Source organism: Pyrgilauda ruficollis, unplaced genomic scaffold, assembly GCF_017590135.1.
Source record: "Pyrgilauda ruficollis isolate IOZ18807 unplaced genomic scaffold, ASM1759013v1 scaffold245, whole genome shotgun sequence".
Lineage (NCBI taxonomy): Eukaryota > Metazoa > Chordata > Aves > Passeriformes > Passeridae > Pyrgilauda > Pyrgilauda ruficollis.
Window position 1 is genome coordinate 219,782 of NW_024523767.1, and position 25,758 is coordinate 245,539.

A 25,758-nucleotide genomic window follows, 5' to 3' on the forward strand; every position below is an offset into this window, starting at 1 on the left:
TCCTTCCAAAACCACCTAAATTTACCCCAAATTTGTTTCTGGATAACACTTTTAAATGGGTATTTTTCCATTTCTTCCGTGCAAACCCAAACACAATTTCCCCCTCTCCTCAAACCTTATGTTTTAACATAAAATGTTAATTAAACATTTTCCAGATCTGTGGAAACTGCTCCAAAAGAAGCCTGGAAAATGTTGGGTTTTTTTTTTTTTCCCTTTGGCAAGTCAAGTCCCTTTTCTTTCCCATGGCACTGGGGGTTTGACCCGGTTATCAGCCACGCTGGGAACAAATGGTCCTTGATTTATCCAGAATTATTTGGGATCATATGACTCCCGTTTGTTACACAACAGCCCTCAGGTGATGGGGTCAGAGGTGCCTTTCCCAGATCCCAGCACTTCCCCAACAGCTGGGTGACCTTGCCCAGCCTTTCCAAAGTCTCCCGAAGGAGCGGAAATCACGGAGCTCTTCCCCTGCCTCATCCTTGCTTGGCTTTTGGGAAGTTACAGGGGGAAAAGTGGAGCATTTTCCAAGCATGTTTTGGAAAAGTTGGGTTTGTGGAGAGGGTGATGGGACTGGAGCTTTCTCAGGAATATTCCTGTGTCACGCGAGGAGGAGCTAAGCAGGTATTCCAGAGGAATTTCCTCTGATCCAGCTGGAAGAGCCCGACATTTTATGAAGTTTTGGGATATTGCCGAGGTCTGTATGTGCTTCCTAAACCACTTCCAACCTGGCCTCGGACGCTTCCAGGTATGGAGCAACTGCAGCTGCTCTGGGCATCTCGCTTTGGCACCCTCACAGGGAAGGATCTATTCCCGATATCCAACTTAAACCCGCCCTGTGTCCAGGCGAAGCCTTTCTCCCTTTCCCTATCGCTCCACGCCCTTCTCCACAACCCTTCTCCAGCTCTCCCGGAGCTCCTTGCACGCCGGAAACACGAAGGATATAATTCCTAGAGCAGCTACAGCTCGGGGAGAGCCCCGCGGGTAGCCAAAGAACGATTATTGATTAAAAAATGCCATTAAATTGATCCGTGCTCCCGCCCCCCCCAACATGGCGGCGCTGGGAGGAACCACCCCCCTCACGCCCCGGGGGGGGGAGTCGCGCTCCTCCCGCCCCGCCCGCGGTGGCCCCGCCCATTTCCGGTTTGCGCCGGAAGCCGGAAGCGGCGGCGGCCGGAGGGTCGCGGTGGCGCTTTGGTGAGTCCGGGGGAGGGCCGGGAATGGGAATAACGGCGGGATAACGGGGATAATGGCGCCGCTCCCGCCACGGCGTTCGCTGCAGCCCCGCAACTGGGCAGCCATTTGCGTCCACTTTCCTGAGCGCCTGTGCATGCTTCCCAGACCCCACCCCGAGCTTTCCCATTCCCACCGTTCCCGCTTCTCCCTCTAAAACTCCATGAAAGTTCGCTACTACCCCCCTAAAAGACCCAAATCAGGTGATTTCTGCCCCACACCTGCAGCGTGGGATTTAATTCCCAGTTTTTCCCTCGGACAGGTTTATCTGGATCGTGGGTTGAGCAAGCCTGAGCCTCAGCGTGGCTGTTGCGGCATTCCCGGTGTAATATCCTTGGGATGTTCCACCTGGATGAGAGCTGGAAGAGCTTGGAGTGAATAGGACAGCTCAGGTGTGTTGTGTTTCCTTGGGTTTTAGGAAATTCCCGCATTATTCCATCCCTCCTCTTGGAATTTACACAACACACGGGATACTTGCTGAACTTATCAGACAGCTGGGAATTCTTGGGATAAATCATGGATATGGTGCAGGAAGTCCATCATTTCCCCTGATCTTTTTGTTTATTTCACCGAATTCCGTGGCAGGAAGGTGGAATTAGGCGATCCCTGAGGGACTTCCCAGCCCTGTGGGCATGGTGGGATATGGTCAGATCCCAGTTTCCCTGCTGGGACGAGATGGAGACTGGAATGAGGTGGATTTTGGAATGGGATGAAGACATCCTGCTGGAATTTGCAAGCTGGGGCTGTGGGTGGATTTTCCCTTGACAGAACACCCTGGGACACACAGAATTCCATCCAAATAGGCTTGGGAAAGGGGGGGAAGTCTTTTCCCAAGCTGAGTTAGTGGGAATGGTGTGTCTCCCTCCCAGTTAACAGAACCCAGCACAGCTGCTCCGAGGGCTTTAACCACCCTGGATTTCAGCTGGAAACCTTTTCCCATTTGGATTTGGGAATTGATTTGCCTCTTTTTCCACGTCCCAGGAATCTGGGAGGATGGATACGCTGAGGAACCGGACAGTGGAGGAGCTCCGGGAGCTGCAGGAGGATTCCCAGGAGATCGAGCGCTTGGCTTTGGAATCCCAGGAGGTCTGTGCCAGGAGGTGGCTCCAGGGTGTCCTTGTTCCCTTCCCGTGCTCACCATCCCAAATTCCATAGGTTCAGGAGCTCCAGCTGGAAAGGGAGATGGCCCTGGCTGCCAACCGGAGCTTGGCCGAGCAGAACCTGAAATTCCAGGCGCCGCTGGAGACGGGACGCAGCGACCTGTCCAAGAAATACCAGGAGCTGCAGGAGCTGGCTGGGAGGTGCAGGGAGCAGAAGGAAAAGCTGGGTGAGCACTGGCATCTTCGCCCAGGAAGGATTCTGCTTCCTGGAAAACTGATATCCCTCTTTTTTCCCCAGCAGCTGGAGAGATCGAGGATGCTATTCCTCTTGGATTTCCCTCCTTCCATCAGCAGTTCCCAGGCCCTTTCCTGTGGGCTCTTTGCTGGCTTTTCCCTGGTTTCTGTTCTGTGATAGTGACTTTGGTTTTTCTTTCCCCTTTTGTTTTTCCCAGAGAAATTCTCAGCAGCGCTGCAGCCGCAGACTTTGCTGGATCTCCTCCAGGTGGAAAGCCAGAAGATTGAAGAGGAATCTGAGGTGAGTTTAGGCCTTAAATCCCTTGGGAATTCCAGTGATTCATCCTCAAAGACTTGCAGTTAAACCCAGTCCCTAAAATCGTGGATTAACTCTGGAGTCTGCTGGGTTTTGTCCAAAGAACTGGATCCATCCTTGTTTGTGTGTGGGTGTTCCTCCTTGGGATGTGGCTGGGAGAGACCTAAATCAGGATTTTAGGGAAGAGGAGCAGAGGGATGCAGGAATGAGCCCGAGGCTGTTCCTCTCTTCCAGAAAATGGCTGAGAAATTCCTGGAGGGGGAGGTGCCCCTGGAGACGTTCCTGGAGCAGTTTTCCGGGATGAGGAAGTTGTCCCACCTGCGCCGGGTCCGAGTGGAAAAGCTGCAGGAGATCGTGAGGAAGTCGGAGGGATCGCAGGAGCGCACCAGGGACTCTCAGCCTCCTCTTCCTCCTCCTCCTCCTCCTCACGTTCCCACGGATCCACCAAAACCCTTCCCATCGGGATCTCCGGCCTTCCCTCTGCCCTACAGCCCGGCTCCGACCCTTCCGCCCGGCCCCACTGCCCACGGAGCGCTTCCTCCCGCCCCTTTCCCGGGATCTCCGGTCGCCGTGGGACACGTGGCTTCCTCCCAGCCCAGCTCCCAGTCCGCCTTTCCCTACCCGCTTGCTCCAGCTCCCGGATATCCGGCAGCTTCTGCTGCTGACTCTGCTCCAGGGTATCCCAAATCCACCTCGGGAGGCTTTTCCTGGTCTCCATCCCGGGGCCCACCACAGCCCTTGCCCTATCCTGCTCCCCATCCCTCTCCTCCCCCTGCCAGACCGGGATACTCTCCCTACATCCCACCTGGAGCAGGGAGACCGCAGTGTCCGTACCCCACTCAGCCCCCTCTCCCGAATTTCCCAATCCCAACGCAGGCTCCTTATCCCGGGCCTCCCCCACCCTTTGGATACCCCCCACCTCCGAACCCTCAGCGTCCTACCTGGCCTGGATACTAATCCAGGACTTCTGGGGAGCATCCTGTGCTGATTCCTCCTTTTTTTGGGACTGAGGAAGAGGAGGGATTCCAGAGTGTTGCTCCTGGATCCATCGGTGCAAAGGAATTATACAGGATAAGTCACGGCTCCGGAGGTCGGAGCGAGAGGCAGAGCCAGACCAGCAGAAATCCGGAGAGGAGAAACCTCCAGGGAAACCTTGGAGCACCTTCCAGTGCCTAGAGGGGCTCCAAGAGAACTGGACAAGGACTTGGACAAAGACTTGGAGTGATGGGATAATGGGGAATGGCTTCACGCTGTCAAAGGATGGGTTTAGATGGGATTTTGGGAAGAAATTCTTCCCTGTGATGGTGGTGAGACCCTGGAATGGATTTCCCAGGGAAGTCATGGCAGCTCCATCCCTGGAAATGTCCGAGACCAGGTTGGACAGGGTTTGGAGCAAGTGGAAAGGGATTGGAAGTGGCTGATCCTTAAGATCCCTTTTCACCCAAACCATTCCAGGGCTGTCAGTGGGAGTTGGTGATTCCCACCCGGGCCTGGGCAGCCTCCAGTATTCCCGACCTCCCGTGTGGTTTTCTGGGCTCCTCACATCTCCCTTCTCAGGAAACACTTGGAAATGGAGGGAATGACAAACGATGGAAATGGGATTTGCTTTGCTCAGCACTTTATCCTTCAAATCCTGCCTGTATCCCTTTAAGTTATTTATAAGGAACGATTACTAATGGACTAGGATGAGGGATTGATGGAAGCAATTCCATCCCTGGGATTAATTAGAGTAATAAAACTGGATGAATTAATTGCACTCTGGAGTCATGGGCCTGGTTACTTTGGGAAGCAACGGAACATCCGGATAAGGATTGATCCCTTTATCCCTTCCTGGCATTCAGCTTCCTTTGGATCCCATCACTGAAATCTTTCACCCCCTCCCAGAACCATCTTCAAGCCTGCTTCAATTCCTGCATTTCTTGCATTTATCCCTGGGATAAAAACCAGGGAAAAAGGTGTTTCCCTGTCTCTCTTTTCCCTCCTGACTGGGGGTTTGGAGTCACACTGGGATAATGGAAGGAAGTGGACAAGGTGTGATTAGTACAAAAGCCCAATTTTATTACAATTATTTGTTATTAAATATCTCAGACTCATTCTCAGTATTCCCACCCTTGCATCCCTATCCTTTATCCATCATCCCAACTCTTTATCCTGGTTTGAAGAAGCTGGTGATCCCACTATTCCAAAGGGCTCCTTGCACCCCCGTACTTCTGAAATTCCCATAAATAGCTTTAAAAAAAAACCCCAAAACCTCCTTTTCTCCCAAGAGGAGGGTGGGAAGTGCTGCTGGAAGGGTGCTGGAATGCTGGGATGCCCCCAAAGCTGAGGTGGGAGGTGGCACCAGCTCCTTTGGGAAGCCGGGAATCACACCCTGCGGGCAGAGTGCAGGTCATAGTCGCTGTCCGAGGAGTTATCCGGAGGGTTGGAACGCCGGCACGCTGCTTCCAGAGCTGTGGAGGGCATGGGTACACTCACTGGATGCACATCCATGGCAAAGGAACGGGAAGGAGCCACTTCCAGCACTTACCTGGGTAAGCGGAGAGCTGGGAGCTCTTTTTGGGGGCCTGAGCGTAGTCGTTGTCCCCTCCCTGTCCCCGAGGCCTCGGAGCGGTGCTGGAGCGGTGGAAAGACACTGGAGAAGATAGCAGGGTTGGGATTTTGGGGTTGGAACAGCAGCTTGGAGGGAAAAAAACCCACCCAGGAAGGGGCTGAGGAAAATTGGTCCCTGCTCCAGGCCTGCATCTCCTGGATGAGTTATATTCCAAAAGGAAGCGAGCTCCAGGGCCCTTGTTCCAGGATCCAGGGGGGACAGCCCACCCAGACCCCAGATCCATCCCCAGGAACTCCAAATCCCATTCCCAGCTCCCCAAGGAGCTGCTCCTCACCGGTCTGGTTGAGTCCCGTGGGGCCGATCCACTGGCGTTGCTTCTTCTTGGAGACTGAGAGAGAGGGGGAATTGTGTCTCCAAGGATCTTCCCGATCCTTCCTCCAGCTGCTTCCCCCCTGCCAGCCCCATATGTCATCCCGAATAATGCCCCCCTTCCCAATAATCCCCCCCAGGATCCTCCACCTGCTCTTTTGTTTCCGCTTGGAGCTTAATCCCTCTTCTCGCTCCCACACTCCATGTGGGACAGGCTTGGGGACAATGGGGCAGGTCTGGGGATAATGGGGCAGGGGGATCTGTCAGGCTGAGCAACCAAATCCCCCCCCAAGGAGTTTAGGGAAGCATCCATGGAGCTGCCAGCCCTGAGCCGGCACGTGGGGATGAAGGAAGGAAGAAAAGAAGGATGAGGGTCCTGAGGTTGTCCCCTACTTCTCTTCATCAGCTTCCGATAGGCAGGAGGGCCACAGATCAGGGAAAGGATGAGGAAAAGCAGCAGGGCCAGGCAGATGCTCACGATGGTTCCAGCAGGTGTTCCAGTGGGAAGTGGCTTTGAGTCCTGGCCTGGAAAGAGCATGGGTGTCACTGGATGTGTCCAGCCGGAGATGTGAATATCCATTACCCTGCCAGGAATCCAAATCCCACGTGGACTTGGTCCCCCCCATCCCTGCCCGTTCCATAGGTGTGGGAATTCCAGCTCCCAGCACGGATCGCGTGGCTTACACACAACTCTGGTCCGGGAGCAGCTCCGGATATTCCCAAGTTTGGGCTGGCAGAGGTGCAGGGGTTCAAGCTCACAGGTGACTCCCGTCGAGGGAGGCTCCCGGATTTCCATGCTGGAAGTGAGATTTCCGCAGCCCAGCTCCCGGCAGATCTGCCGGCCACGCTTGTCTCGCTGCGCTGCTCTGGACTCACACAGATCCCACCATTGTCCCGCATGGAATACCTGGATGTCCCCTTCACACGGAGTGGGGCCGGCCGCCAGCCTCCGCAGGGCCCGCGGCTGGGAATCTGTGGGAGAGAGGAGCACATCCGTAGGGAGAGGGGCTGGATCCACAGGGAGGGGTCAGACCCATTGGGAGGGGTGAAATCCAGGAGGAGAGAACGGGTGCAGGGGGATCAGATCCATAGGAAGACAGGAGTCAGAGCCACAAGGAGAAGGGAGTCAGATCCATGGAGATGGGTCAGACCTGTGGGAAGAAGAGGCAGAGCCACAGGGAGAGAAGAGTCGGACCCACAGGCAGACAGGGATGATATCCGCAGGGGTACCACTGGCACATGCTCCTCCTTCTCCCAGCATCAGCTCCTGGCACGGGGATGCTCCCGGCAGCTCCCTCATGCCACAGGGACTGAACCAAACCAGAGCCAGGCATGGAGTGGCTTTGAACTCTTCCCATGGGAAATGCAGCATGGAAGCCGGCTCTGCCAGCTGCCACAGCCCATTAAACCCCTAAATCCCACGGGATTCCAAGCTGGGGCAGATGGCAGGACCCACAAGGAGTCTGCTCTGAGCTTCTTGGCTTGGCTGTCTGTGCCATGGAGCTGGCACCGAGCTGATTTCCAGGGAAACACTCATGGAAAATGAGAGGGAGAGGCCTGTGGCTGGGAGATGCTCACGGCAAGGGAAAGATGCTCTGGCAGGGACATGCCAGTAGCAGGGAAGAGAGTCATGGAAAAGAAGGGATATGCCTGTGGCAGGGAAGGTATCCAGGGACATGTCCGAGGCAGGGAGATGATTGGAGCATGGATATGCCCAAGGCATGGAAGGTGCTCAGGGGGCTGTCCACAGCAGGATGCCCAGAGCCTGGTGCCTGCCAGTGTTCCCCACCCCCAGCTGGAATTTGGGATGCTGCCATGGCCGCTCTCCCTCCCCGGCTCGTCCTCCTCGGAGCTGCCGTGCTCGGCACTGGCGGGAACTGAGATTTCCTGTTTTGCCTTCGCACCCCGGAGAGGAAGAGCGGGAGTGGGTGGATGGGGCCCACGGGGCAGGCTGGGATGGGGCTGGCTCTCTGTTCTGGGCCCCAAAATCCCCCCGGGGTATCCCACCGGAGCAGGAAATCACGGATACTCAGGACCATTCTCACCTGAGCAGGTGATGAAGGCGGGCGTTTTCCCCCGGGAGCTGCTCCTGTTGAAGCAGTCCAGCAGGGAACGGCTCCCACAGGAATCCACTGCCTCCCACCGCACTGGCAGGTGGATCCCTGGATCCGGCTTGCCGTGGCTGCTGCCAGCAGTGCCACAGCGCAATTCCTGGCAGATGAGGGTGACCAGATGTGTCCAGGTGTCCGGGATGCTCGCCACAGCCCCCCACAGCCCCTGCTTGTGCAGCTCCAGGAAGCCAGAGCAGCTGAAATTCCCGTCCACCAGCCGCAGCCTGGGGGGTCCTGGACCGGGATTGGCGATGAAAGAGGAAGTGTTACGGATTGGGGTGGCAATTTTTCCATTATTTAGGGGGAAATTCCCAAATTTGAGGCTACAGATTCCTTGGGATGAGGTGCTTACCCGTGGGCTCTGGGGTGGTGGCCGGGAGTGTTGGTGGCGGCTTGGGAGTGGTTTTCACTGGCTCTGGAATGAGAAGAGAGGGGCCACGTGGGCATGGATGATCCCTAGGGATTGAGGGGGCTGGGCTGGGGGTCCAGGCTCACCTCTACAGGCAACGATAACGTGCTCCGTGCAGTTTTCCAGCTCCCACTGGCATCCCAGTGGGTTAGTGCACCTCCTGGGCTGACTCTGTGGCCCTTTCCCACCGGGAATGATGAGCTCCAAGGGCTCAGAGGTCGGGGGGCCACACTCCAGCTGCTGGCAGATCCAATCCAGATCTCCCATGCTCACGCTCTCCCAGCAGATCGGTCTCCACTGGTGTTCCCTGTTCACCTCCAGTATCCCAGTGCAGCGGCAGCCGCCTCTGTTGAGTCTCAGGATGGATTCTGTGGGAAAACACCATCTTGAGGGGCTTTCCTTCCCTTCCCAGTGGGTTTTCATCCTGGGAATGATTTCCAAGGCCCCTTGGTGGGGGCCTTGGAAAACAGTGCAAGGAATGGGAGCGTGGAGGGGTCGAGGGAATGTGGGGAGCTGGGACCCCGGGACGCCGCTTCCGGATGATGCAACTCCAGCACCCGCCATGCTCACGGAGCTGTGGAGGCATTCCCAAAGGGCTGCTCCCTAAATTCTCACCTCCAGGGATCCAGGTGGCTCCTCCATAGTCAGGGATGGCTGTGAGAAAGAGCGGAAAAGGGGTGTCAATCCTGCATCCCGCCCTGCGGACCCCGAGTTTGGGACAGCGGCTCTGCTGCTCAGTCCATTGATGGTTATTTGGAGGAAAAGGGGGATTTTATAGGAAAACTGGGATTTTTGGGGGAGAAAAGCAATTTGCTGACTCCCCATCTGTCTGCTGGGGGATTTTTAGGGCAGAGATAAGATGAGGGCCCTGCAAATTGCCGCCCATTAGCCCTGCTCCTGGGTGGAATGTTCGGGAATGGTGCCATGAAGACAGAAGGAAGGGCAGGAGCTGGCAGGGAATGAGGATGTGGGGACACCTGGCTGTCCTCAGCACCACTGGCTCAATCTTGGGACCCTGGGGACCCCCAGAGTGAGGTGGGTGGGGGTTTGGGGGGTCACCAGGGTGCTTCCCACCCCAAGCCCCGAATTGTGGCTCACTGAAGGTGCGGATCCCACCTGGAGCGGGAAAACCGGCGGGGTTCTGCCGCGAGATCCGAGCGGTGCACCGAGGTCAGGGTGCCTGATACTCACCCCACATTCCCAGCAGGAGGCACAGGATGGGCAGCCGGGTTGCCATGGGCTCCGCTGGTGCCATGGGGGCACGGGAGGCTCCGGGGGCTCCGCCGCCTCCGCTGCCCGGCCCGGAGCAGGCGAGGGAGGGGGCCCGGACAGGAACCGGCTGTTTTTCCTCCCTCTGTGGTTTTTTGACGTCACCTCTGGGCCCGTTTGAAGACTCTGTTGCCTCCCTGGGTCCCGCCAAGCACGAGAGGACAGGGGTGAGAAACATGTGGGGTTCAGCCCCCGCCAAACCCCAGGGTCTCCGCAGCTCTGGGAAAGGGAGGTACTGAATATATCCAGTGCCGAGGGAGATTTGGGGGTCCCCGAGCCCCCCAGGGTTACACAGGAGTTGATGCCCATCCTGGCATCCCCTAAAACTCTGTGATTAACCCAGGAATTGGATGGGATCCAGGCACATCCCAGGTTCTGGCATTCCAGGGACACCCTGCAGCCCTGCAAGGGCACGTGGGGCTCCAGCGGTGCTGGACCCGGGCAGGGCAGAGGCGCTAATTGATTGTGCCCTAATTAAATGCTCTGAATCCAGGTCAGGCATGCTAATGAGGCAGCTGTTTTCCATTGACTCTGTGATGTTCCTACTGGAAGGAGAAATGGATGGAGCTTCCCATCCCATCCTGCTCCAGCATCCGTGGATGCTCCAGTGCCCAGCCCTGGAGCAGGATCTCAGCATCTGGGTGCTCCCTGTAGCCTTCACTTGTTCCCATCCCAGTTATCCCAGTGGTTCTGCTGATCCTGGTGGGAGCAGACCCTCTTGGAATATCCCACACTGGGGTCCTGGATCTGCCCCCCCACCCACTTTGGCTTTGAAAATTCCCTGGAAAAGGGGTGCAATTCCCAGGCCTGCTCCCACGGGAGCCGCAATCCCCCAAAATCAACCTGAAATTTGGGATTAACCTCAAACATCCCAGGACTCTGTGCCTCCAGGAAAGATCCTGTTGTCCAAAGGTGTGTGACCCCCATGGGTATGGGATGCCTGGGGTCCAGCCCTTCCCTCAGAGCTGTGACTGCCTCTGGAGGCCATGAGATCCCAAGGATAGGATTTGGCTTCGGATTGAGCATCTGCCTTGCCTCGGGCGCTGCGAGTCAGCTCAGCATCCTGAGCGTGCCGTGGCAGCTCGGGATGATTGGAATCCCTTCCCGGGGGGAGTCTGGGGGGCGCTGGGAAGTGCTGACAACGCTGCCTGCCGTGAGGAGCCTTTTAAAAAGCAGGAGCTGCCTTTGGAGCGAGCGGGAAGGGGCTTGTCGGCTGTCTGCACACTGCTGGGATCATAATGATGAGGAAAAGGGGGATTTTCCAGGCGGGAACAGCTCGGAGGAACGGTTGGCACTGATGTGGCTGTGTGGGGATGGAGGTGACATCTTGGCTGGGTTGTCACGCTCCAAGGGCACCGATATCCCCAGGGAACTGGTGCCCCCAGGTCTTTGGTATCCCCAGGGAATTGGTGCCCCCCAGGGCTTTGGTACCTTCCAGGGCTTTGTTATCTACAGGGAATTGGTGCCCTCCCAGGAATCAGCACTCTCAGGATGCTGCTGTCCCTCTGCACATTGGGATCCCAGTACATCCACACCCCTGAATTCTGTGATCCCTCCAGGGCATCAGGACCCCCCGCAATTCATCGATCCCTCCAGGCCTGTCCATGCCACAATCCCAGCGATCCCAGCACCATCAGCTCCCTCCCAGCCCCCTGGCACCCGGAGCCAGGAGCGGGGCTGGGGCGGGGGCACCCCCGTGCCCGCTGCGCTCTCGGCCCGCGCCTCGCCCCGTGCCCTTTGTCGGGGTTTTGCTGCTATTTTGGGATTTCCTCCCTTGTTGCGGCTCCTTTGTGCGGGGCCTCTCGCTCAGCAAACAGCTGGAGGATGTGGGGGGGGCACATTTTCCACTCGGGGTGCAGCTGAACCCCGACCTGTCTCTGCTCCCCCGGGAGACAGAAATCCGACGGCGGGGCCGGGCGGGAGCAGCCGGCTTGGGATGGGCGGTGGGAAGGGGGGGCAGAGGGGTCCCAATCCCTGGGTGATGGGTGGATGCTGTGCCCCTTCCCAGCTGGGAGCACCCCCAAATCCCAAAGATGGGATGGTGCTTGGCTCCAGGAAGCTGCTTGGCTCCAGCTTCCTTCTGGGATATGGATGGACTGGGAGGTGCTGAAGGGTTTGGGGGTTCCATCCCACCCTCATAGGGCACCATCCAGTGGGTTTGGGGTGGCACCTCAATGGCTTCCCTTCCAGCACCCCTGAAGCCTTCCTGGACAGGATTTATGGACAGCATGTTCCCGGGATGGGGACTATCCAAGAAGGGTGTAGGCAAGCTGTGGGGGGGACACATGGGACTTCCATGTCCGCCCTTCCTGCAGTTTAATTTCCACCACTCGTGCTATGGAGCTGGATCAGGGCCCTGCCACCCCCTTCCCTGCTCCTGTGGGCTGGGACTGGGATATTTGGCCATCTTTGTGTCCGTGGACAAGTGGGAGCACTTGGTGACCCAGCCTCTCTGCAGGGCTGGTGACACCCCTACGGACAAGGGACACGGTGGGAAAAGCTTTTAATGGCAGCACAGAGGAGATGGCTGGAGAATTCTGGAGGAGATAGCCAGAGAATTCCAGGAGATTTGGCCTCTGGAGTGATGGGACAGGCTCAGTAGGCAGAGCCCTGGATGTCGTCGTAGTCACTGCCCTCGGAAAAGTCAGGATCCTCCCCGCGTTCCCCCGAGGGACAGGATGGATCTGACCAGCCTGCAGAGATAGAGCCCATCAGGAGGATTTGGGAATTCCTGGAACTCCCTGTGTGCCCCACGTCCAGCACAGGATCCTCACCTGGATGTGAGGAGGGGTCTCTGGGGGGCTCTGTCTCCTGCACGTTCTCGTACCACTCCCCTGAGGAGGTGCTGGAGCTGCCGTCGGGATCGGGATCTGCCGGAGCTGCAGGTACCCGGGGCTGGGAGGGCACCGGCGCGGGCGCTGCCGGGGCAACTGGGGGAGCTGGGAGGAGCAGAGTCACTGGCTGGCACTTTCCAGCCCTGCTCCCACTCCATGGGGTCCCCCCATTTCCACCCTGAGGTTGAACCCATCCATCTTCCCATTCTTGAGGTCCCTCTATCCCTGCTCCCATCCCTGCTCCTCTATTTGGGGTCCTTGAACCCCCATCCCTGTGGTCTCTGCATCCCTTTTTCCCATCCCTGGAGTCTCCCCATCCCTGCTCCCATCCCTGTCCCCACACTTCCCACCTGTGCCGCAGCCATGGCCGGTGGCTGCCGGATGCCACTGGGAGCCATGGGCAGGGGGGGGAATGCTGCCATTCCAATAGGGCTCCATAGATGAGGATGAGGATGAGCTGGAGGAGCTGCGGAGTGGGGGACCTGGCCTGGCTGACTCTGTTAGGACAAGGACATCAAATGTGGGAATAAAGATATTGGAAGAAGGGGTGGCCACCATTCTATCCATGGGATAGACCCCCCTTGTGTCATACCATCCTCAGGGAATGGCTCCATCCTGTCCTGGCTGGGTCTCAGAGGCAGAAGATCCTCCCTGGGATGCCGGCGCAAGGAGTCTGTGGGAAGGGGAGAGGGGTGGGAACACCCTGGGTGACAGGGATCCCGGGACAGGGCATCAGGGATCCCAGAGGAAGTGGGATGCTCACTGTAGAAGGTGGACAGGGCGACAGGAGGCTTGCTGCTGAACTCATAATATTCCGAGTCGGAATCAGAATCCTTGGAAATGGCTGTGACCAGACAGTCTGGGGGGTGACAAGGGGATGTGGCATCTGTCACCAGCTGGCACCTCTGGCCCCACAGCCCCTGGGGGGACCTGCCAGACCCACCTGATCCTTTGGGAAGGCTGGTGGGAGTCTTCCTGTAGTCGTTGGGGATCCCGGAGGGAGCGCTGGGGCTCTGGGAGCTGTGGGTCACCAGGACTGGCATGGGTACTCCCAAGGAGGACATGGCTGTGGGGACAAGGGGATGCACCCACTCCATGGCTGAGCTGAGCCCAAAAAGCAGGGGTCGTGTCCCAGTTCCATGTCCGGATCCAGAATTCCTTACCGCTCCTCTTCCTCAGCCTCAGCAGGGCAGCGGAAAAGGCCAGCACGGAGAGCAGGAGCAGCGCGGCCAGCACCAGGCACAGGACAAAGAGGGGACTGTCCACTGGCGGTGTCCCCAAGGTCGGGGTCCCCTCCTCGGCTGGGGCAGAGAACAGACACAGCTCATCCCACATGAATCTTTCCTCCTGGGAATTTTACCCTGATCCCAGGGAACGGCCGAGGGCTCCGACACTCACCGTGCAGGACAGTGACATTCCTGGGCGGCACCTCAGCCGCCGTGGGTGTTGGCGTCTCCAAACCCTGGGAGCCTGGAAAGGGCGGGAACAGAAATCGGATGCTTGGGAGAGAGCCACCCAGGCCATGCCTCAAATCCCATCAGGAAGGACGCGGTACCATTGCAGATGACCCCGGCAGCCCCGGATTGGTAACAGGGAGCGGATTTATTGAAGATCCAGAGGCACTGTGCCAGCGAGGGCTGCAGGCTCCCGCACAGGTACGTCATCTTCCCGGGAAGCGTGTGTCTGAAGGAAGGCCGCTGGAGCATATCCCCGCATCCCAGCGTCCGGCACAGCACCGTGGCCTCCGTCTCGTACCAGGTGCTGTTACACACCGTGCTCCAAGTGCCGCGGAAAAACACCTCCACCCTGCCGGCACAGCCGTCCCGGCCTCCGGAGAGCCGCCACTCCTGGTGCTCTGCGGGAAGAGCACAGCGATGAGGACGCGCCATCCACATCCCCTGCTCTGGAATATTCCAAACCCACCTGAGCAAACCACGCCGGCGTCCTCCTTGTGGCTGCAGTCGTGCTCCAGCGCGGCCGGACATTCCCAGAGGTCCCGCTCGTGTCCCTCGCATCCCACCTCATCCCGGAGGATGGGGCCGTGCCCGCGGCCGAAGGCGGCGTTGCCGTGGGCTCTCACGGCGTGGCCGCACTGCAGTTGGCGGCACACGACGTCGGCGTCGGGAATGTCCCAGCCATCGTCACACACCGTCCCCCACGTCCCCTCCTGCTCCAGCTCCACCCGGCCCTCGCAGCGGCTCCGGCCGCCCACCAGCCGGAGCGCTCTGGGACCTGGGAGATGCACCGGGAAGGGTGAGCTGGCGTTGTCCCAGAATCCCAAAAAGTGGGTGTAAGGATGTCCCTCACCCTCCCACACTCACCCGGTGTCACTGAGGTGTTCCCAGTCGGAGTATTGGGAGGTTCCGTCGTTTCTGTGGGGACTGTGGGGAGAAAGGACAGAGGGAAGAGGAGCTGAGCCCCCAGGATTCCCAGTTTGGAGGGGTGCATCCCAAACCCACCAAAATGTGGCCGAGAGGATTCTCCCAGCTGCGAGCGGCACAGTGGGAATCCCCCCGGGCTCTGGCAAAGTGATCACGGAACCGTTGCATCCCAAAAAAATCAATCCCTGCGTGCCCCAGGATGTTTCTCAGGGTAAATCCTGGTGTGGGATCTGCTGGGGGAATTTGGCCTTAAATATGGGAATACTGGGACACGACTCAGCGGTGTAAGAGCTGAAATTTTTGGTATCATCCTGCATCTGTGTTGTTCCCGCCTTCCAGTTCATCCCTGCAGACACAGAGGGGCTGGACCTGTCTGTACCCACCTGCCTACACCCATTCCAGAGCCACAGGTGAGTGGATGATCCAGTTATCCCTAAAAATACCCCATTTGACTCCTCCAGGGGGAAGGATTCAGCCCCAGAAGTGAGGCATCCAGGGGGGGCTGCTTGGATGGGAATCCTGGGAAGAGATGCCAGAGCTGGTGCAATGTGGATTGGAGTTAAAATGTTCAAGGAAAAGCCAGGGATGAGGGGAGAAGGTGGGAATGAGCTGCTCCAGGTGAGGATGGAGGTCTGAGAAGGGCGGAAATGGGGTGATGGGGCCGTTTCCTGATCGATTTGAGACCTCGAAGCAGCTCCTGGCAGACATTTTGGCAGCCAGACAATCCCAAATCCTGCCAGGGTGGGGAGGACAGGTAGCGTCACATCCCAAAACCATCCAGGGGGTTCATGAAAAACAGGATGGGCTTCAGGCCCTGAGTATCACCCTGTTCCCAAAGGGACTGTAGGTGGGATGGCTCTGAGAGCACCTTTAGGGCTTTGGGTCCTCTTCTAGGGGTTCCCAGGGTGCTTTTGGGGGGATCCAAGGGCACCTTAACCCTTAGGAGAATCCCCAAGCCCTAGGATACCCTTTCAGGGCATCCCTTTTCCTCTGAGTGTGTTGAGGGGCAGCATCCTCCACCACTGACATCCCTGTTGGGAACCCCCCAGAACCCCCAGTGCTCCCCATCCCAGGGAGGTGGCAGGTCCCCGACCCCCAAATCTATGGCTCCACCACCCCAGGTCCCAAGGGAGAGACGGCAAGGGCCAGGATGGGGACAGTGACGTACCTCGTGCAGGTGCCACGGCAGAAAGAGCCACCAAGAGCAGGCAGAGCCCCCCCATCCCATCAGCGGGGCAGCCCCATGGAATTCAGGGGTCTGGGATTCGGGGGGTCCCTCTCTCAGCAGCCTGGAGACGTGGCTTGGCCGTGTCCCCGCGCTCCGGCAGCTCCGGGAGTGTGGCGAAGGGCAGGAAGCCGACTCAGCTGTGGGGTGGAGGAGGGTGATGGCGTGGCTCCATCCTGCCCTGGCAGAGAGGAAACAGGGGTTTGGGGACCCCAGAGACCCTCCGGGGCACGGGAGCCTCGTGGATCTGGTGCTCCCACCGCAAGGGACACAGATCTGGTGGAGCCATCATGGTCTGCAGCTCGTTTGTGCCTCCGGGTTGTGGATTTGGGGTGGTGGCATGGGGGACTCGGGGCCTCCCGAGATGTGGGACATCTGTGGGGTGACAAAGAGCCAGGAATTCCCCTCTTCTCCCTGGTTTTTGGAGTCAATGCTACCAGCAGCTCCACATCCTGAGCGTCTTCCAGCACATGCAGGATCACCCCAGGAGCCTCCAGGAATATTAGGCGAGGGGTAAGGCTGGAATGTCCATGGGTGGGAGGTGGGGCATCCCAGGAGACATTGATCCCCGCCGTGGGAGAGGGCTGGGATCCAGCTGAACACCTGGGGACCCAGGATGCTGGAAGGGGGGACAGGATTCCAGTTATATCCTCTCAGCAGGATTTTGGGAAGTTTGGGGAAGCTGGGAGTAGGGTGATGGGGTGGTGGATCTGCTGTTACCCAGGGTGTCTTGGGATTCCTGGGACTTACTGGCAAGCTGGAAGACTGGGAATCCCCATGGCCACTAATATAGGGAGGTGCTGAGGGGACATTTGGGAATGTCGGGGTCATGCAGTACCAGGCTGATGTTGGGGTTGGAAAGGTGGAGGAGGAAGATGGCAGGAGAGGGAGGAAGGAGATCACTTATCCCAAGGTGACCCCAGCTGGGCCACGGCCAGGCCCAGCCCCGGATCCAATCCCGTGACCAGCTCCCACGTGGAGCCAAGGTCAAGGGCATGTGCCCATTCCCAGGAGCCTGGCACTGCCATGGGGGCAGGATCACAGGAGATGGCAGAGAGGAGAATCCCAACTGTTTTTTTAAATACTTTATTTTTGTAACAACGTCAGAATTAAAAATTTTCCATAAATACCAGCCCCTGGCAGCCCCTTCCCGGGCGTTCCCGATAAAAAATGTGTACAAAACGGATGCGTGGCCGGGGTGAAGGTGGGGGGGATACAGGATCCTCCCCGGGATCAGACCACAGGAATCATCACCACCATCATCATCACCACTATGAACACCATGTCGCAATGAGACCCAAAGCAGTAAGAGCATCCCAAATTCCTCCCCGTTGCCGCTGGGATCCAGTCCCCATAAGGATAGGGCTGGGAGACCCCCTCTCACCCTCTGTGGGCACCTCGGGGTGGTCCCAGGAGGCCACCAGTGGTCCCCTGCCCATCCCACTGGGAAGAGGGGTTGGTGTCCCCCCAGCACAGCACGGGGAGGAGGTCGGGCCCTTACTGGTTTGCCCGGGAATTGCGGGGTCCGGGAGTTGCCCCCTCGGGGTCAGGAGCTGCCGCGGATCCTCTCCATGTAGCTCCGGAGCTCCTCGGGATCCCGCAGCCCCATGTCCTCGCACACCCAGCGGATATCATCCTCGCTGGCCACCAGGATTGACTGGACGTGGGGGGTGGCCGGGGGGGGCTCCTCGGGGACACGAGGTGACAAACTCCACCCGCTTCCTGCGGCCGCCCCCTGGAGCCGATCCCTCCTTGCGGGGCGGCGGGGCTCCGGGGGCCGGGGAGCCGGGGGGAGCCCCGTCCTCGCTGGAGCCCGGGGGGCCCCCGCAGCCACAGGGGGGGCCCGGGGATGCCGGGGGTTCCGGCTGCCGGCGATCCGGCTGTGGCCGGTCCAGCTGCTGCCGATCCAGCTGCCGGCTCAGCTCTTCCTGGTCGGTGCCCAGCCAGACCCAGTTGTGGGGTTGTGGGGCCGAGGGGGCCCCGCCCGGCTCGGGCAGCTCCTTCTGCTGGTACCGGAGCACGAAGAAGATGCAGTTGACGAGGAAGATGAAGATCGCGAGGCAGAAGACTCCCAGGAGCACGTACATCCCAATTTCCAGGTCAGTCACCCGCTCCGGAGCCTTCACCATCTCCTCCTCCTCTTCCTCCTCCTCTTCCATGCCGGCATGGTTACGTCCGTAGCCTTCCTCCTCATCCTCCTCCGAGGAAGACCCCTGGAGCTTGGTGGCTGCTGGCCCCACGCCCGCGGGGTCCCTCTGTCCCACGGTCACCGCCTCCCCGGACATGGCGCCCTCAGCCCGCGGGAAGGGCCGGGGGCTCCCGGGAGAGGGGATCCCCACCTCGAGCCAGGCAGTGCCGGTGGCCAGGGCGGCCGCACGGTGCCGGCCACGCCGGCACGGATCCGGGGGATGCAGGCTGAGCTGGAGCAGGGCCCCCCGGCCTGGCCCCTCGGCCACCACCCACGGGTGGGCAGCGGGGACCCCAGGGGACCCCCTGACGGTGGCAACAGCGCGGTCGAGGGACGTCACAGTCAAGGCCACGTCGTGCCACCCGTAGAGCTCCAGCGGGGCCAGCGTGTGGTCGGAGAAGGACAACCAGATGGACAGGGTCGCTTCCTGGTGGGATGACAAGTGGGATGGCAGAGGTTTGGGGTACACCGGGGAGACTGGGGTCACCCCCCACCCGTCTCACCTGCTTGAGGGCCCGTAGCGTGGGTGTCCCCAGGGCAGTGGCAGTGACCACGCCAGGATGATCCGGCTGCGTCCGCAGGGATAAGGAGAGCCCAGCCACCACCTGGGCATGGAGCTCTGTCACCGTCACCTTCTCCTCAGAAACCACCAGCGTCTGCTCCCCCAGGATGGAGTCAGAGAGCGGGGAGCGCACCTGGAAGCAGCTTGTGAGTCCCCCAACATCCCTCACGGCCACTCTTCCCTTTCTGTGCCAGGCCCTCCAGCCTCTCAGTTCCCTCCATCCCTGTATTCTGCCCAGCTGCCACTGGGATAATTTCCAGCCCCCCAGCTCCATCCCGGCAACCTTCCCACACCCCCAAATCTTGCCAGGATCCCCCAAATTCTCCACAAACAACCTCGTTTACCTCCACAGAGGTGACTCCAGGCTCCCTGCCCACAACCACGGCCCCCGCTTCCAGTGAGGCCACACGGGGATCCTGGACACGAGTCCGGGCAGCCACCAGGTGGGTGACATCCAGGAGCCACTCAGGGCCGGGCAGGTAGGACAGGTGACGGCCACCATCCAGGGGGTGGGCCACAAAGTGTGCTAGGACACGGAGCCCCGTGCGCTGGAACTGGGCCCGGCAGCCCCGCGCCCGCCGCTCCGGCTCCTCTGCGGCATCCTCGGACTCCACCACGGCACTGGGGACAGGGGACAGAGACAGGGTGACAACAGTCCCAGGATGGGGTGACAAGGGATTCCCCAGGGGCACAGGAACAGGGATTGAAGGACAGGGTGACAGGGATTCCACGACAGGGTGACAAAAATCCCAAGACACAGGAGTGTGTTAGGGGCTCACTGATGCATCCCCACACGTCATGTCCCGGCCCCATTCCCGTCTCCCCCTTTTCCCACCATCCCGTTCTGTAGGCCTCACCTGTCAGGCCCTCCAGGCAGTCTCCAGCCACGGAGCTGCTCCAGGATGGGATCTCCCAGCTGGACACGGAGCGGGAGCAGTGGAGCCCAGACGGAGAAGCTCAGCTCCGCCCGCAGCCGGCGCATCCAGAAATCCACGCGGGCCCCCCGCGCCCCTCGGCTCTCCTTGCCCCCCACGAACACCAAGTCGCAGGAATCTGACACCTGCAAGGGCACATGGAATTCCATGGCAATGTCCCAGGGTGAGGCGGGATAACGAGGGGATAGAAGGACTCACCTGCAGCACCTGCTTGTCAGCAGATTCGCATCCCACGGGATCCGTGAGCTCGGACACTCCACCCCCTGCTTCCACAGTCACCAGTTTGACCGGGATAGCGCGGGGGATCCCGGTCAGCGGCGCCGTGTTTAGGATCTCCAGCTCCTGGAAGCACAGCAGGATGAGGGGGTGCTTCCCATGGGATGGAGGGCTGGAATGGGAGGGGGACACCCACCTGCACCAGCGGGACAAGGGCGCGGACGTCCCGCTCTGACACCTGGATTTCCCAGACCAGTTTGTCCTTCTGCGCCTCGGGATCCTGGCCGGGATACTCCACCTGCCACGTGAGGGGCCGCGCCGGCGCCAGCCCCCCCGTCCCGTTTTCCACAGCCACATCCAGGTGCAGGAACTCAGCCGGCTCGGACACCCTGCAGCACCGCACTGGGATCAGGGTGGAACAACCTGTAATTCTCACTGGGATGGGGGTATTGGGATGCTCCCTACCTGGAGCTGTCTGGGATGGCAGGGATGTCCCCGAGCCGCCGGCATGTCACCACGGCCGTGGAGTGCTTGGGACCGCGGGAACGCTCCAGGTGAACGCTCCAGGTGCTGGGAATTGTGGGATGGGCGGAGACCACCTGCAGGCCCTTCTTGGCCTTGACCCTGTGCGGGCACACGGTGTCACACAGTGTCAGATGGTGTCACACAGTGCCCCAAAATGTCACACAGTGTCAACACAGTGTTAAACAGTGTCACACAATGTGAGATGGTGTCAGACGGTGTCCCACAGAGTCACTCACAATCACAAGGTGTCACTCGCTGTCACACAGGGTCACTCACAGTCACACAGTGCCACTCACTGTCACACAATGTCACACTGTATCAGATCCTGTCAGCTGGTATCACATGGTGCCACACAGTGTCACAGTCACACTGTCACACAATGTCACTCAGTGCACACAGTATCAAATGTTCACATACTGCCACAAATTGCCACACAATGTCACAGACTGTCACACAGTGTCATGACTGTCACAGTGTGTCACTCACAGTCACGCACTTCCACACACTGTCACACACTCACATAGCGTCACACAGTGTCCCACAGTGCCCCGGTGTCCCCATTGTCCCCACTCTCACCTCAGGGTCAGGCTGTCAGCGGTGAAGTTGTGGCGCAGGGCGATGGTGGCCGTGAAGCGCTGCCCGGGCCGCAGGGGGACATTGGGGACACGCAGCAGCACCTTCTCGTCCAGCCGCACCTCCTGCCGCCGCTCCGGCTCTCCTGCCCGCAGCTCCAGCATTCCCAGGAATCTGGGAGCTTCCTGCTCCTGACCCCCGCACTCCCCCACGCTGTAGCGCAGCTCAGCCAGTTCTGGGTGCTCCAGGGGCTCCAAGGGGTCGGAATCTCGCCGGTGGCTCCAGTGGGAATGGAGGGATCCCAGGGAGAACCAGCGTGGAGGGATCTCCAGCTCCACCACACACACACCCAGTGGGGCCTGCAGGGGAGAGGGGGTCCCGGGATTAGGCTGGGGGGGAGCTGTGGGTCCCCAGGGGCCCCAGGGTGGCACTGACCTGCAGGCGACATGTCTTCCGGGCCACTCGCCCACGGTGGTGAGTGTGGAGGGTGACACAGGGGAGATCCCGAGCTCTGGAGTGATCCCAATTCCTTGAAGAATCCCAGCTCCCAGGCTGGTCCTGCTGCTCATGGTGGTCCCGGTCTTTGAGGTGGTCCCTGTTCTTGGGGTAATCGTGGATCCCAGGGTGGTGCCGGTCTTTGGGGTGATTCCGGGTCTTGGGGTGATCCCGGACTCCATGATGCTCCTGCTGCTCAGGGTGGTCCTGGTCCCTGGGCTGGTCACGATCCCCAGGGTGATCCCGGTTCCGGGGGTGATCCTGGACCCCAGCGTGGTTCTGCTCCGTGGGATGATCCCAGTCCCTGGGGTGACCCTGACCCCCAGGGTGATCCTGGACTTCAGGGTGATCCCAGACCCCAGGATGGTCCCAGTCCTTGGGATGATTCCGAGCCCCGGCATGATCGCGCTTCCCAGGCATCCAGTCAGGCCCGTACAGATGGAAGAGGACACGGGCCACGGGCTCAGCAGGGGACACAGAGCTCTCCAGGGACACGGCACGGATGGCCCAAGCTGCTGAGCCGGGAGGGCTCTCCGTGGACACCTCCTGTAAGGACACCAGGATGGTGGTGGGGGCCGGGACACCCTGGGGTGGCCCAGGGGACACAGGACTCTCGGTTACCTGGCGGATGCTGAACGGGGGGTAGGTGGCCTGGAGCAGGGGCTGGGATCCGGCACGAAGCAGCAGGAATGTCTCGGAGCGGGTGTGCAGGGAAGAGTTGGGGGCCACGTCCTGATCCACCCTCTGCAGCCGGTAGGACTCAGGCACCCCAAGGACCTCCAGCTCCGCCGGCAGGAACACAGGATCTGGGGGCTCCCCGTCGCCCCTCACTGCGGGGACAAGGATGCGTCACATCCCTCAGGGACACAGTGGGAATGGGGTGCACAGGGGTGGCAAGAGGGGGTCTTTGCGCCCACCTTTGTGGCAGCACACAGGGTGACCCCTTGCCTGGGCCACCACATTCTGAGGTCACCCCTGCCGTGGTTGCCCCATCCCAGGGCTATCCCATTCCAGGGTTATCCCATCCCTGCATCAGGACTGGGGGGGGGCACTCGGTTCCCCCAGTCCTGGCTGTTCCCTGTGGGAATGCATTCCCCACTGGGGAGAGGGTTGGAACCATGTCCTGCAGGGTGGGATCCATGCTCATGGTGCCCTCATGGTGCCCCCCTCGTGGTGCTCAAAGGGATCCCTCATCACGGGGAGCAGATCCCACCTGGATGCCCGGGAAGGGCTTCCTCACGGCCGGGAATTGATCCCACTGAGGGAATCGGGTGTGCGGGGAGAGAGGCCAGGCAGATCCCGGGATCCGAGGAGAAGAGGAGTCCCTCGGGCGGTGGGTTCCCATGGGGACTGGGAGGACATTCCCCCTTCGAGATCCCTGCGGACTCCACGTTCCCGGGTGACCCCCTCGGGATCCCAGGCGGTGGAGGGGGCACGGATCCCCGCGGAATGGGGGACGCGGATCCCGGGGAAGGAGGAGGAGCGGGTGAGGTCGCCCCGGCTCCCGGGATCCCGGCGGAACGGAGGGACCCCGAACGCGGGGAAAGGGGAGAATCGACCCAGGCTGCGGGTCCACGCGGGAGCGGATCCCGGCAGGACGGCGGGAGGGGTGCGGAGCAGGGTCGGAGTCGGTGCCCGGTGCTGTTCCCGGTGCCAGCTGCCGTTCGCGATGCCTTTCCCGGTGCCGTTCCCACTTACCCGGAGCGCAGAGCAGGGCGGCGGCCAGCAGCGCCAGCCGGGGCGCCGAGGCCATGGCCGGGGGGGCTCGGTCCGTCCGCCGGTGCCGCCGGTGCCGGTGCCGCCGGTGCTCCCTGTCGCTCCGCCGGTGCCTCCCGTCCCTCCGCCCCCGCGCCGAGACAATGGGGCCGGGGCGGGACCGGCACCGGCGCCGCCTCGTCCCGCCGGGTCCTAAAGCCCGGCCGTGCCCGGTGCTCCGGCTCCTGCTCCACAGCCCGAGCCACATCCCATCCCACCACCCATCCCCAGCCCTGCTCCCTCTCCTGCTCCCCATCCCCCGCCCTGCTCCCCTCTCCTGCTCCCCATTCTCATCCTCACCCCATTTCCCATTACCACTCCTGCTCCCCATTCTGACCTCTCATCCCATTCCCCATTCCCACCGCTGCTCCTCATCCTCTTCCTCATCCCCATCCCAATCCCTGTTCCTTATCCCATTCCCAGCCCACCCAGCACCGGACACCCCAGGCCACCCAGAGACCCCCGGAGCAGAACAGGAGAGTGGGAATTCTTCCCCCAGCTGCCATCCATCTTTCCCTGTTCCACCAGGGATACTGGGCACATGGGAAGGACAAGAACATCCATGGCAAGGGGCATGGAGCAAGCGGGAAGCACAGCAGGAACAGCTGGAGGGTGGTGGGATCCGGGCACGGATAAACCACCCTCCTTCTCCTCCTCTTCCTCCTCCTCCCTCCCACCTCGAATGGACTGGGGGGCTGGCTCTGAGCCTGACCCCCTTCCCATGGGAAAGCAGCGGGGCCACGCCGGATAAATCCGTCTTTATTCCAAACCACATTATCAAAACCGTTTAAAAAGCAGCTTAAAACCCAAATCCTGACAGTGAGGGGATCCCAAAACAAGCAGAGTCCCCGGGGTGGGGAATGGGATCCTTTCTGCACCCCAAGCCGGCTGGGCTGGGACAACATCCCAGGCCAGCAGGGAATGTGGGAGCTCTTCTCCCACATTTGTGGAGGCTTTTGGGGTGAAGGCACTTGTAGCATGTGTGGCAAGGCACAGCCCCCGATTTTGGGGTGCTCCCGGAGGGATAGGGGGCTCCCAGGACCCCTGGGAGAACCGGGAAGCAAGGGAGGAGGTGCGGGGGGCTCAGCAGAGCAGGGGGACACATGCTTGGGATGCTTCGGATGACTGAGCCAAGCTTTGGGAAAGCCTTAGGGGGGCTCAATCCTCCCGGTTCCGGGGTCCCCCAAACTTCTGGCGCCGCCGCAGCTCCTCCACCTTCCACTCCAGGCTCTTGACGGCCGCATCCAGCCGGGCGCTGGGATCCGGGGATGCCACCAGGCTGCTCAGGAAGGTGTAGAGCACCCACAGGCCCAGCAGCATTCCTGCCTGCACCGTGGGGCTCTCCTGGGAAGCGGCCACGTGCAGGAAGGCTCCGAGGAAAAAGAAAAGCTTCAGGCCACGGAGCAGTGGCAGCAGCAGCCCTCGAAGCCGGGCTAGCACCCAGGATCCCAGCAGGGCGGCCACTGCCCACAGGAGCACCCTCTGCACTTCTCCGGGAGCCAGCGCTGCCGCTCGGACCAGCCGGTGGCCTGGGAATGGGAGCTGGGAGTCAGCGGTAGCAGCAGGAATGGGGCTGGAGCCGTCCCAGGGGGTGAGCCCCACTCACCGTTGATGCTGGAAGCGGCCAGGAGATCCCCCAGGATCCCACAGAGCGTGGTCAGGGCTGCTGAGATCCCAGAGGAAACGATCCAGAGGGTGGTGGAGAGGCTCTGCGGGGAAAGATGGGGATAAGGGAGTGGGAAAATGTCCCATGCCCCTGCACAAGGAACTCCAGGGAAGGTTTGGGAATTGGGATCCCACCTCCGCCACCATCCGCAGGGGCTGGTGTCCCACCCAGTTTTCCAGAGTGTCCCAAGTGGATCTTCCCAGCCGGAGCAGCAGGTCATCGGAGGTGGTGGTGGCGTGTCCCCGGAACCCCTCCTGGCCATCCTTGGCTCCATCCCCCGCTGATCCCATGAGGAATGGGATCCACAGCAGCAGGGCCAGCAGGGCCCGGTGCCCCACAGCACTCCCCATCCTGGAACCTGGGATCTGTGGGGACAGAGATGTGGGGGTGCTGGGAGGGGGAAACCCTGCTGCTTTTAGGGTTCACTTGCTGGTTTTGGGGTCCCCCAAGCAGCAGGGGAGGCTGAAGGCCCCACAGCCCAGTTCCATGCCCCCCCCCAGCACAGGCCTGGGTGTCCCGGCTATTTTTGGGATCGACAAGAGTCAGCGGGACACAGCCAAGGGCACCGGGCCTGGCTGGGAAGGGGGGGCACCCCTTCCCAAAGGAGGGAGCGGGGCGCTCCAGGATGGGACACTGCCACACCCGAGACCCCCCGTGCTCCCCACTTCTCCCCAATCCCCCCGGGATCTCCTCAGTCCCACTGTGCCCAGCCCCGCCCAGTTCCCCCCATTCCCCTGGAACCCCCGATCGCCCCTCTGCCGCGGGGCACGCCGGGAGCTGTAGTCCCGGGGACGGCCGCCGCGCATGCCGGGAG

General features: G+C 60.5%; 5 protein-coding genes across 5 annotated transcripts; 1 reads left to right on the forward strand and 4 right to left on the reverse strand.

The window, feature by feature from the left end:
- Window positions 1-1,138: 1,138 nt before the first annotated feature.
- Window positions 1,139-4,636, forward strand: VPS37C (VPS37C subunit of ESCRT-I). The gene is made up of 6 exons (XM_041470440.1): window positions 1,139-1,194; window positions 1,493-1,622; window positions 2,212-2,316; window positions 2,386-2,557; window positions 2,783-2,865; window positions 3,115-4,636. The coding sequence occupies exons 3-6, from the start codon at window positions 2,224-2,226 to the stop codon at window positions 3,835-3,837; spliced, it is 1,071 nt and encodes a 356-aa protein (XP_041326374.1). The 5' UTR covers window positions 1,139-1,194; window positions 1,493-1,622; window positions 2,212-2,223; the 3' UTR covers window positions 3,838-4,636.
- A 332-nt stretch (window positions 4,637-4,968) lies between these two features.
- Window positions 4,969-9,617, reverse strand: CD5 (CD5 molecule). The gene is made up of 10 exons (XM_041470401.1): window positions 9,512-9,617; window positions 8,936-8,974; window positions 8,407-8,688; window positions 8,264-8,326; window positions 7,846-8,145; window positions 6,485-6,772; window positions 6,194-6,325; window positions 5,766-5,819; window positions 5,408-5,512; window positions 4,969-5,330 (listed from the first exon to the last, which is right to left on the reverse strand). The coding sequence occupies exons 1-10, from the start codon at window positions 9,573-9,575 to the stop codon at window positions 5,245-5,247; spliced, it is 1,413 nt and encodes a 470-aa protein (XP_041326335.1). The 5' UTR covers window positions 9,576-9,617; the 3' UTR covers window positions 4,969-5,244.
- A 2,480-nt stretch (window positions 9,618-12,097) lies between these two features.
- Window positions 12,098-16,105, reverse strand: CD6 (CD6 molecule). Its single transcript, XM_041470402.1, has 12 exons — window positions 15,973-16,105; window positions 14,745-14,804; window positions 14,347-14,655; window positions 13,979-14,278; window positions 13,822-13,893; window positions 13,587-13,724; window positions 13,367-13,489; window positions 13,187-13,282; window positions 13,016-13,096; window positions 12,774-12,920; window positions 12,364-12,528; window positions 12,098-12,282 (listed from the first exon to the last, which is right to left on the reverse strand). Exons 1-12 carry the CDS (start codon window positions 16,025-16,027, stop codon window positions 12,185-12,187), a joined length of 1,644 nt encoding a protein of 547 aa, XP_041326336.1. The 5' UTR covers window positions 16,028-16,105; the 3' UTR covers window positions 12,098-12,184.
- A 994-nt stretch (window positions 16,106-17,099) lies between these two features.
- TMEM132A (transmembrane protein 132A) lies at window positions 17,100-23,356 on the reverse strand. The gene is given in 12 exon segments (XM_041470442.1): window positions 17,100-17,729; window positions 17,731-18,644; window positions 18,721-18,912; window positions 19,124-19,400; window positions 19,637-19,839; window positions 19,913-20,056; window positions 20,127-20,319; window positions 20,396-20,554; window positions 21,032-21,387; window positions 21,464-22,069; window positions 22,145-22,353; window positions 23,222-23,356. Coding segments are annotated over 12 exon segments (3,462 nt in total). The 5' UTR covers window positions 23,277-23,356; the 3' UTR covers window positions 17,100-17,575.
- Window positions 23,357-24,021: 665 nt separating this feature from the next.
- On the reverse strand, window positions 24,022-25,653 carry TMEM109 (transmembrane protein 109). The gene is made up of 3 exons (XM_041470405.1): window positions 25,079-25,653; window positions 24,885-24,987; window positions 24,022-24,807 (listed from the first exon to the last, which is right to left on the reverse strand). Exons 1-3 carry the CDS (start codon window positions 25,292-25,294, stop codon window positions 24,437-24,439), a joined length of 690 nt encoding a protein of 229 aa, XP_041326339.1. The 5' UTR covers window positions 25,295-25,653; the 3' UTR covers window positions 24,022-24,436.
- Between the last annotated feature and the right edge of the window lie 105 nt (window positions 25,654-25,758).

Excerpts from the sequence above, each read along its gene's own strand:
- CD6 (XM_041470402.1), bottom strand. The coding sequence starts at position 16,027 with ATGGGGGGGCTCTGCCTGCTCTTGGTGGCTCTTTCTGCCGTGGCACCT. Across the intron at positions 13,894-13,978 it reads TGCCGGGGTCATCTGCAATG|GCTCCCAGGGTTTGGAGACG; the intron begins GTACCGCGTCCT and ends CGCCCTTTCCAG. Across the intron at positions 13,283-13,366 it reads CAGCCTTCCCAAAGGATCAG|ACTGTCTGGTCACAGCCATT; the intron begins GTGGGTCTGGCA and ends GTCACCCCCCAG.
- TMEM109 (XM_041470405.1), bottom strand. The coding sequence starts at position 25,294 with ATGGGGAGTGCTGTGGGGCACCGGGCCCTGCTGGCCCTGCTGCTGTGG. Across the intron at positions 24,988-25,078 it reads CCCTGCGGATGGTGGCGGAG|AGCCTCTCCACCACCCTCTG; the intron begins GTGGGATCCCAA and ends CTTTCCCCGCAG. Across the intron at positions 24,808-24,884 it reads GGCCGCTTCCAGCATCAACG|GCCACCGGCTGGTCCGAGCG; the intron begins GTGAGTGGGGCT and ends TCCCATTCCCAG.
- VPS37C (XM_041470440.1), top strand. The coding sequence starts at position 2,224 with ATGGATACGCTGAGGAACCGGACAGTGGAGGAGCTCCGGGAGCTGCAG. Across the intron at positions 2,558-2,782 it reads GGAGCAGAAGGAAAAGCTGG|AGAAATTCTCAGCAGCGCTG; the intron begins GTGAGCACTGGC and ends TGTTTTTCCCAG. Across the intron at positions 2,866-3,114 it reads AGATTGAAGAGGAATCTGAG|AAAATGGCTGAGAAATTCCT; the intron begins GTGAGTTTAGGC and ends CCTCTCTTCCAG.
- CD5 (XM_041470401.1), bottom strand. The coding sequence starts at position 9,575 with ATGGCACCAGCGGAGCCCATGGCAACCCGGCTGCCCATCCTGTGCCTC. Across the intron at positions 8,975-9,511 it reads CCTCCTGCTGGGAATGTGGG|CCATCCCTGACTATGGAGGA; the intron begins GTGAGTATCAGG and ends TCTTTCTCACAG. Across the intron at positions 6,773-7,845 it reads CGCCTTCATCACCTGCTCAG|ATTCCCAGCCGCGGGCCCTG; the intron begins GTGAGAATGGTC and ends TCTCTCCCACAG.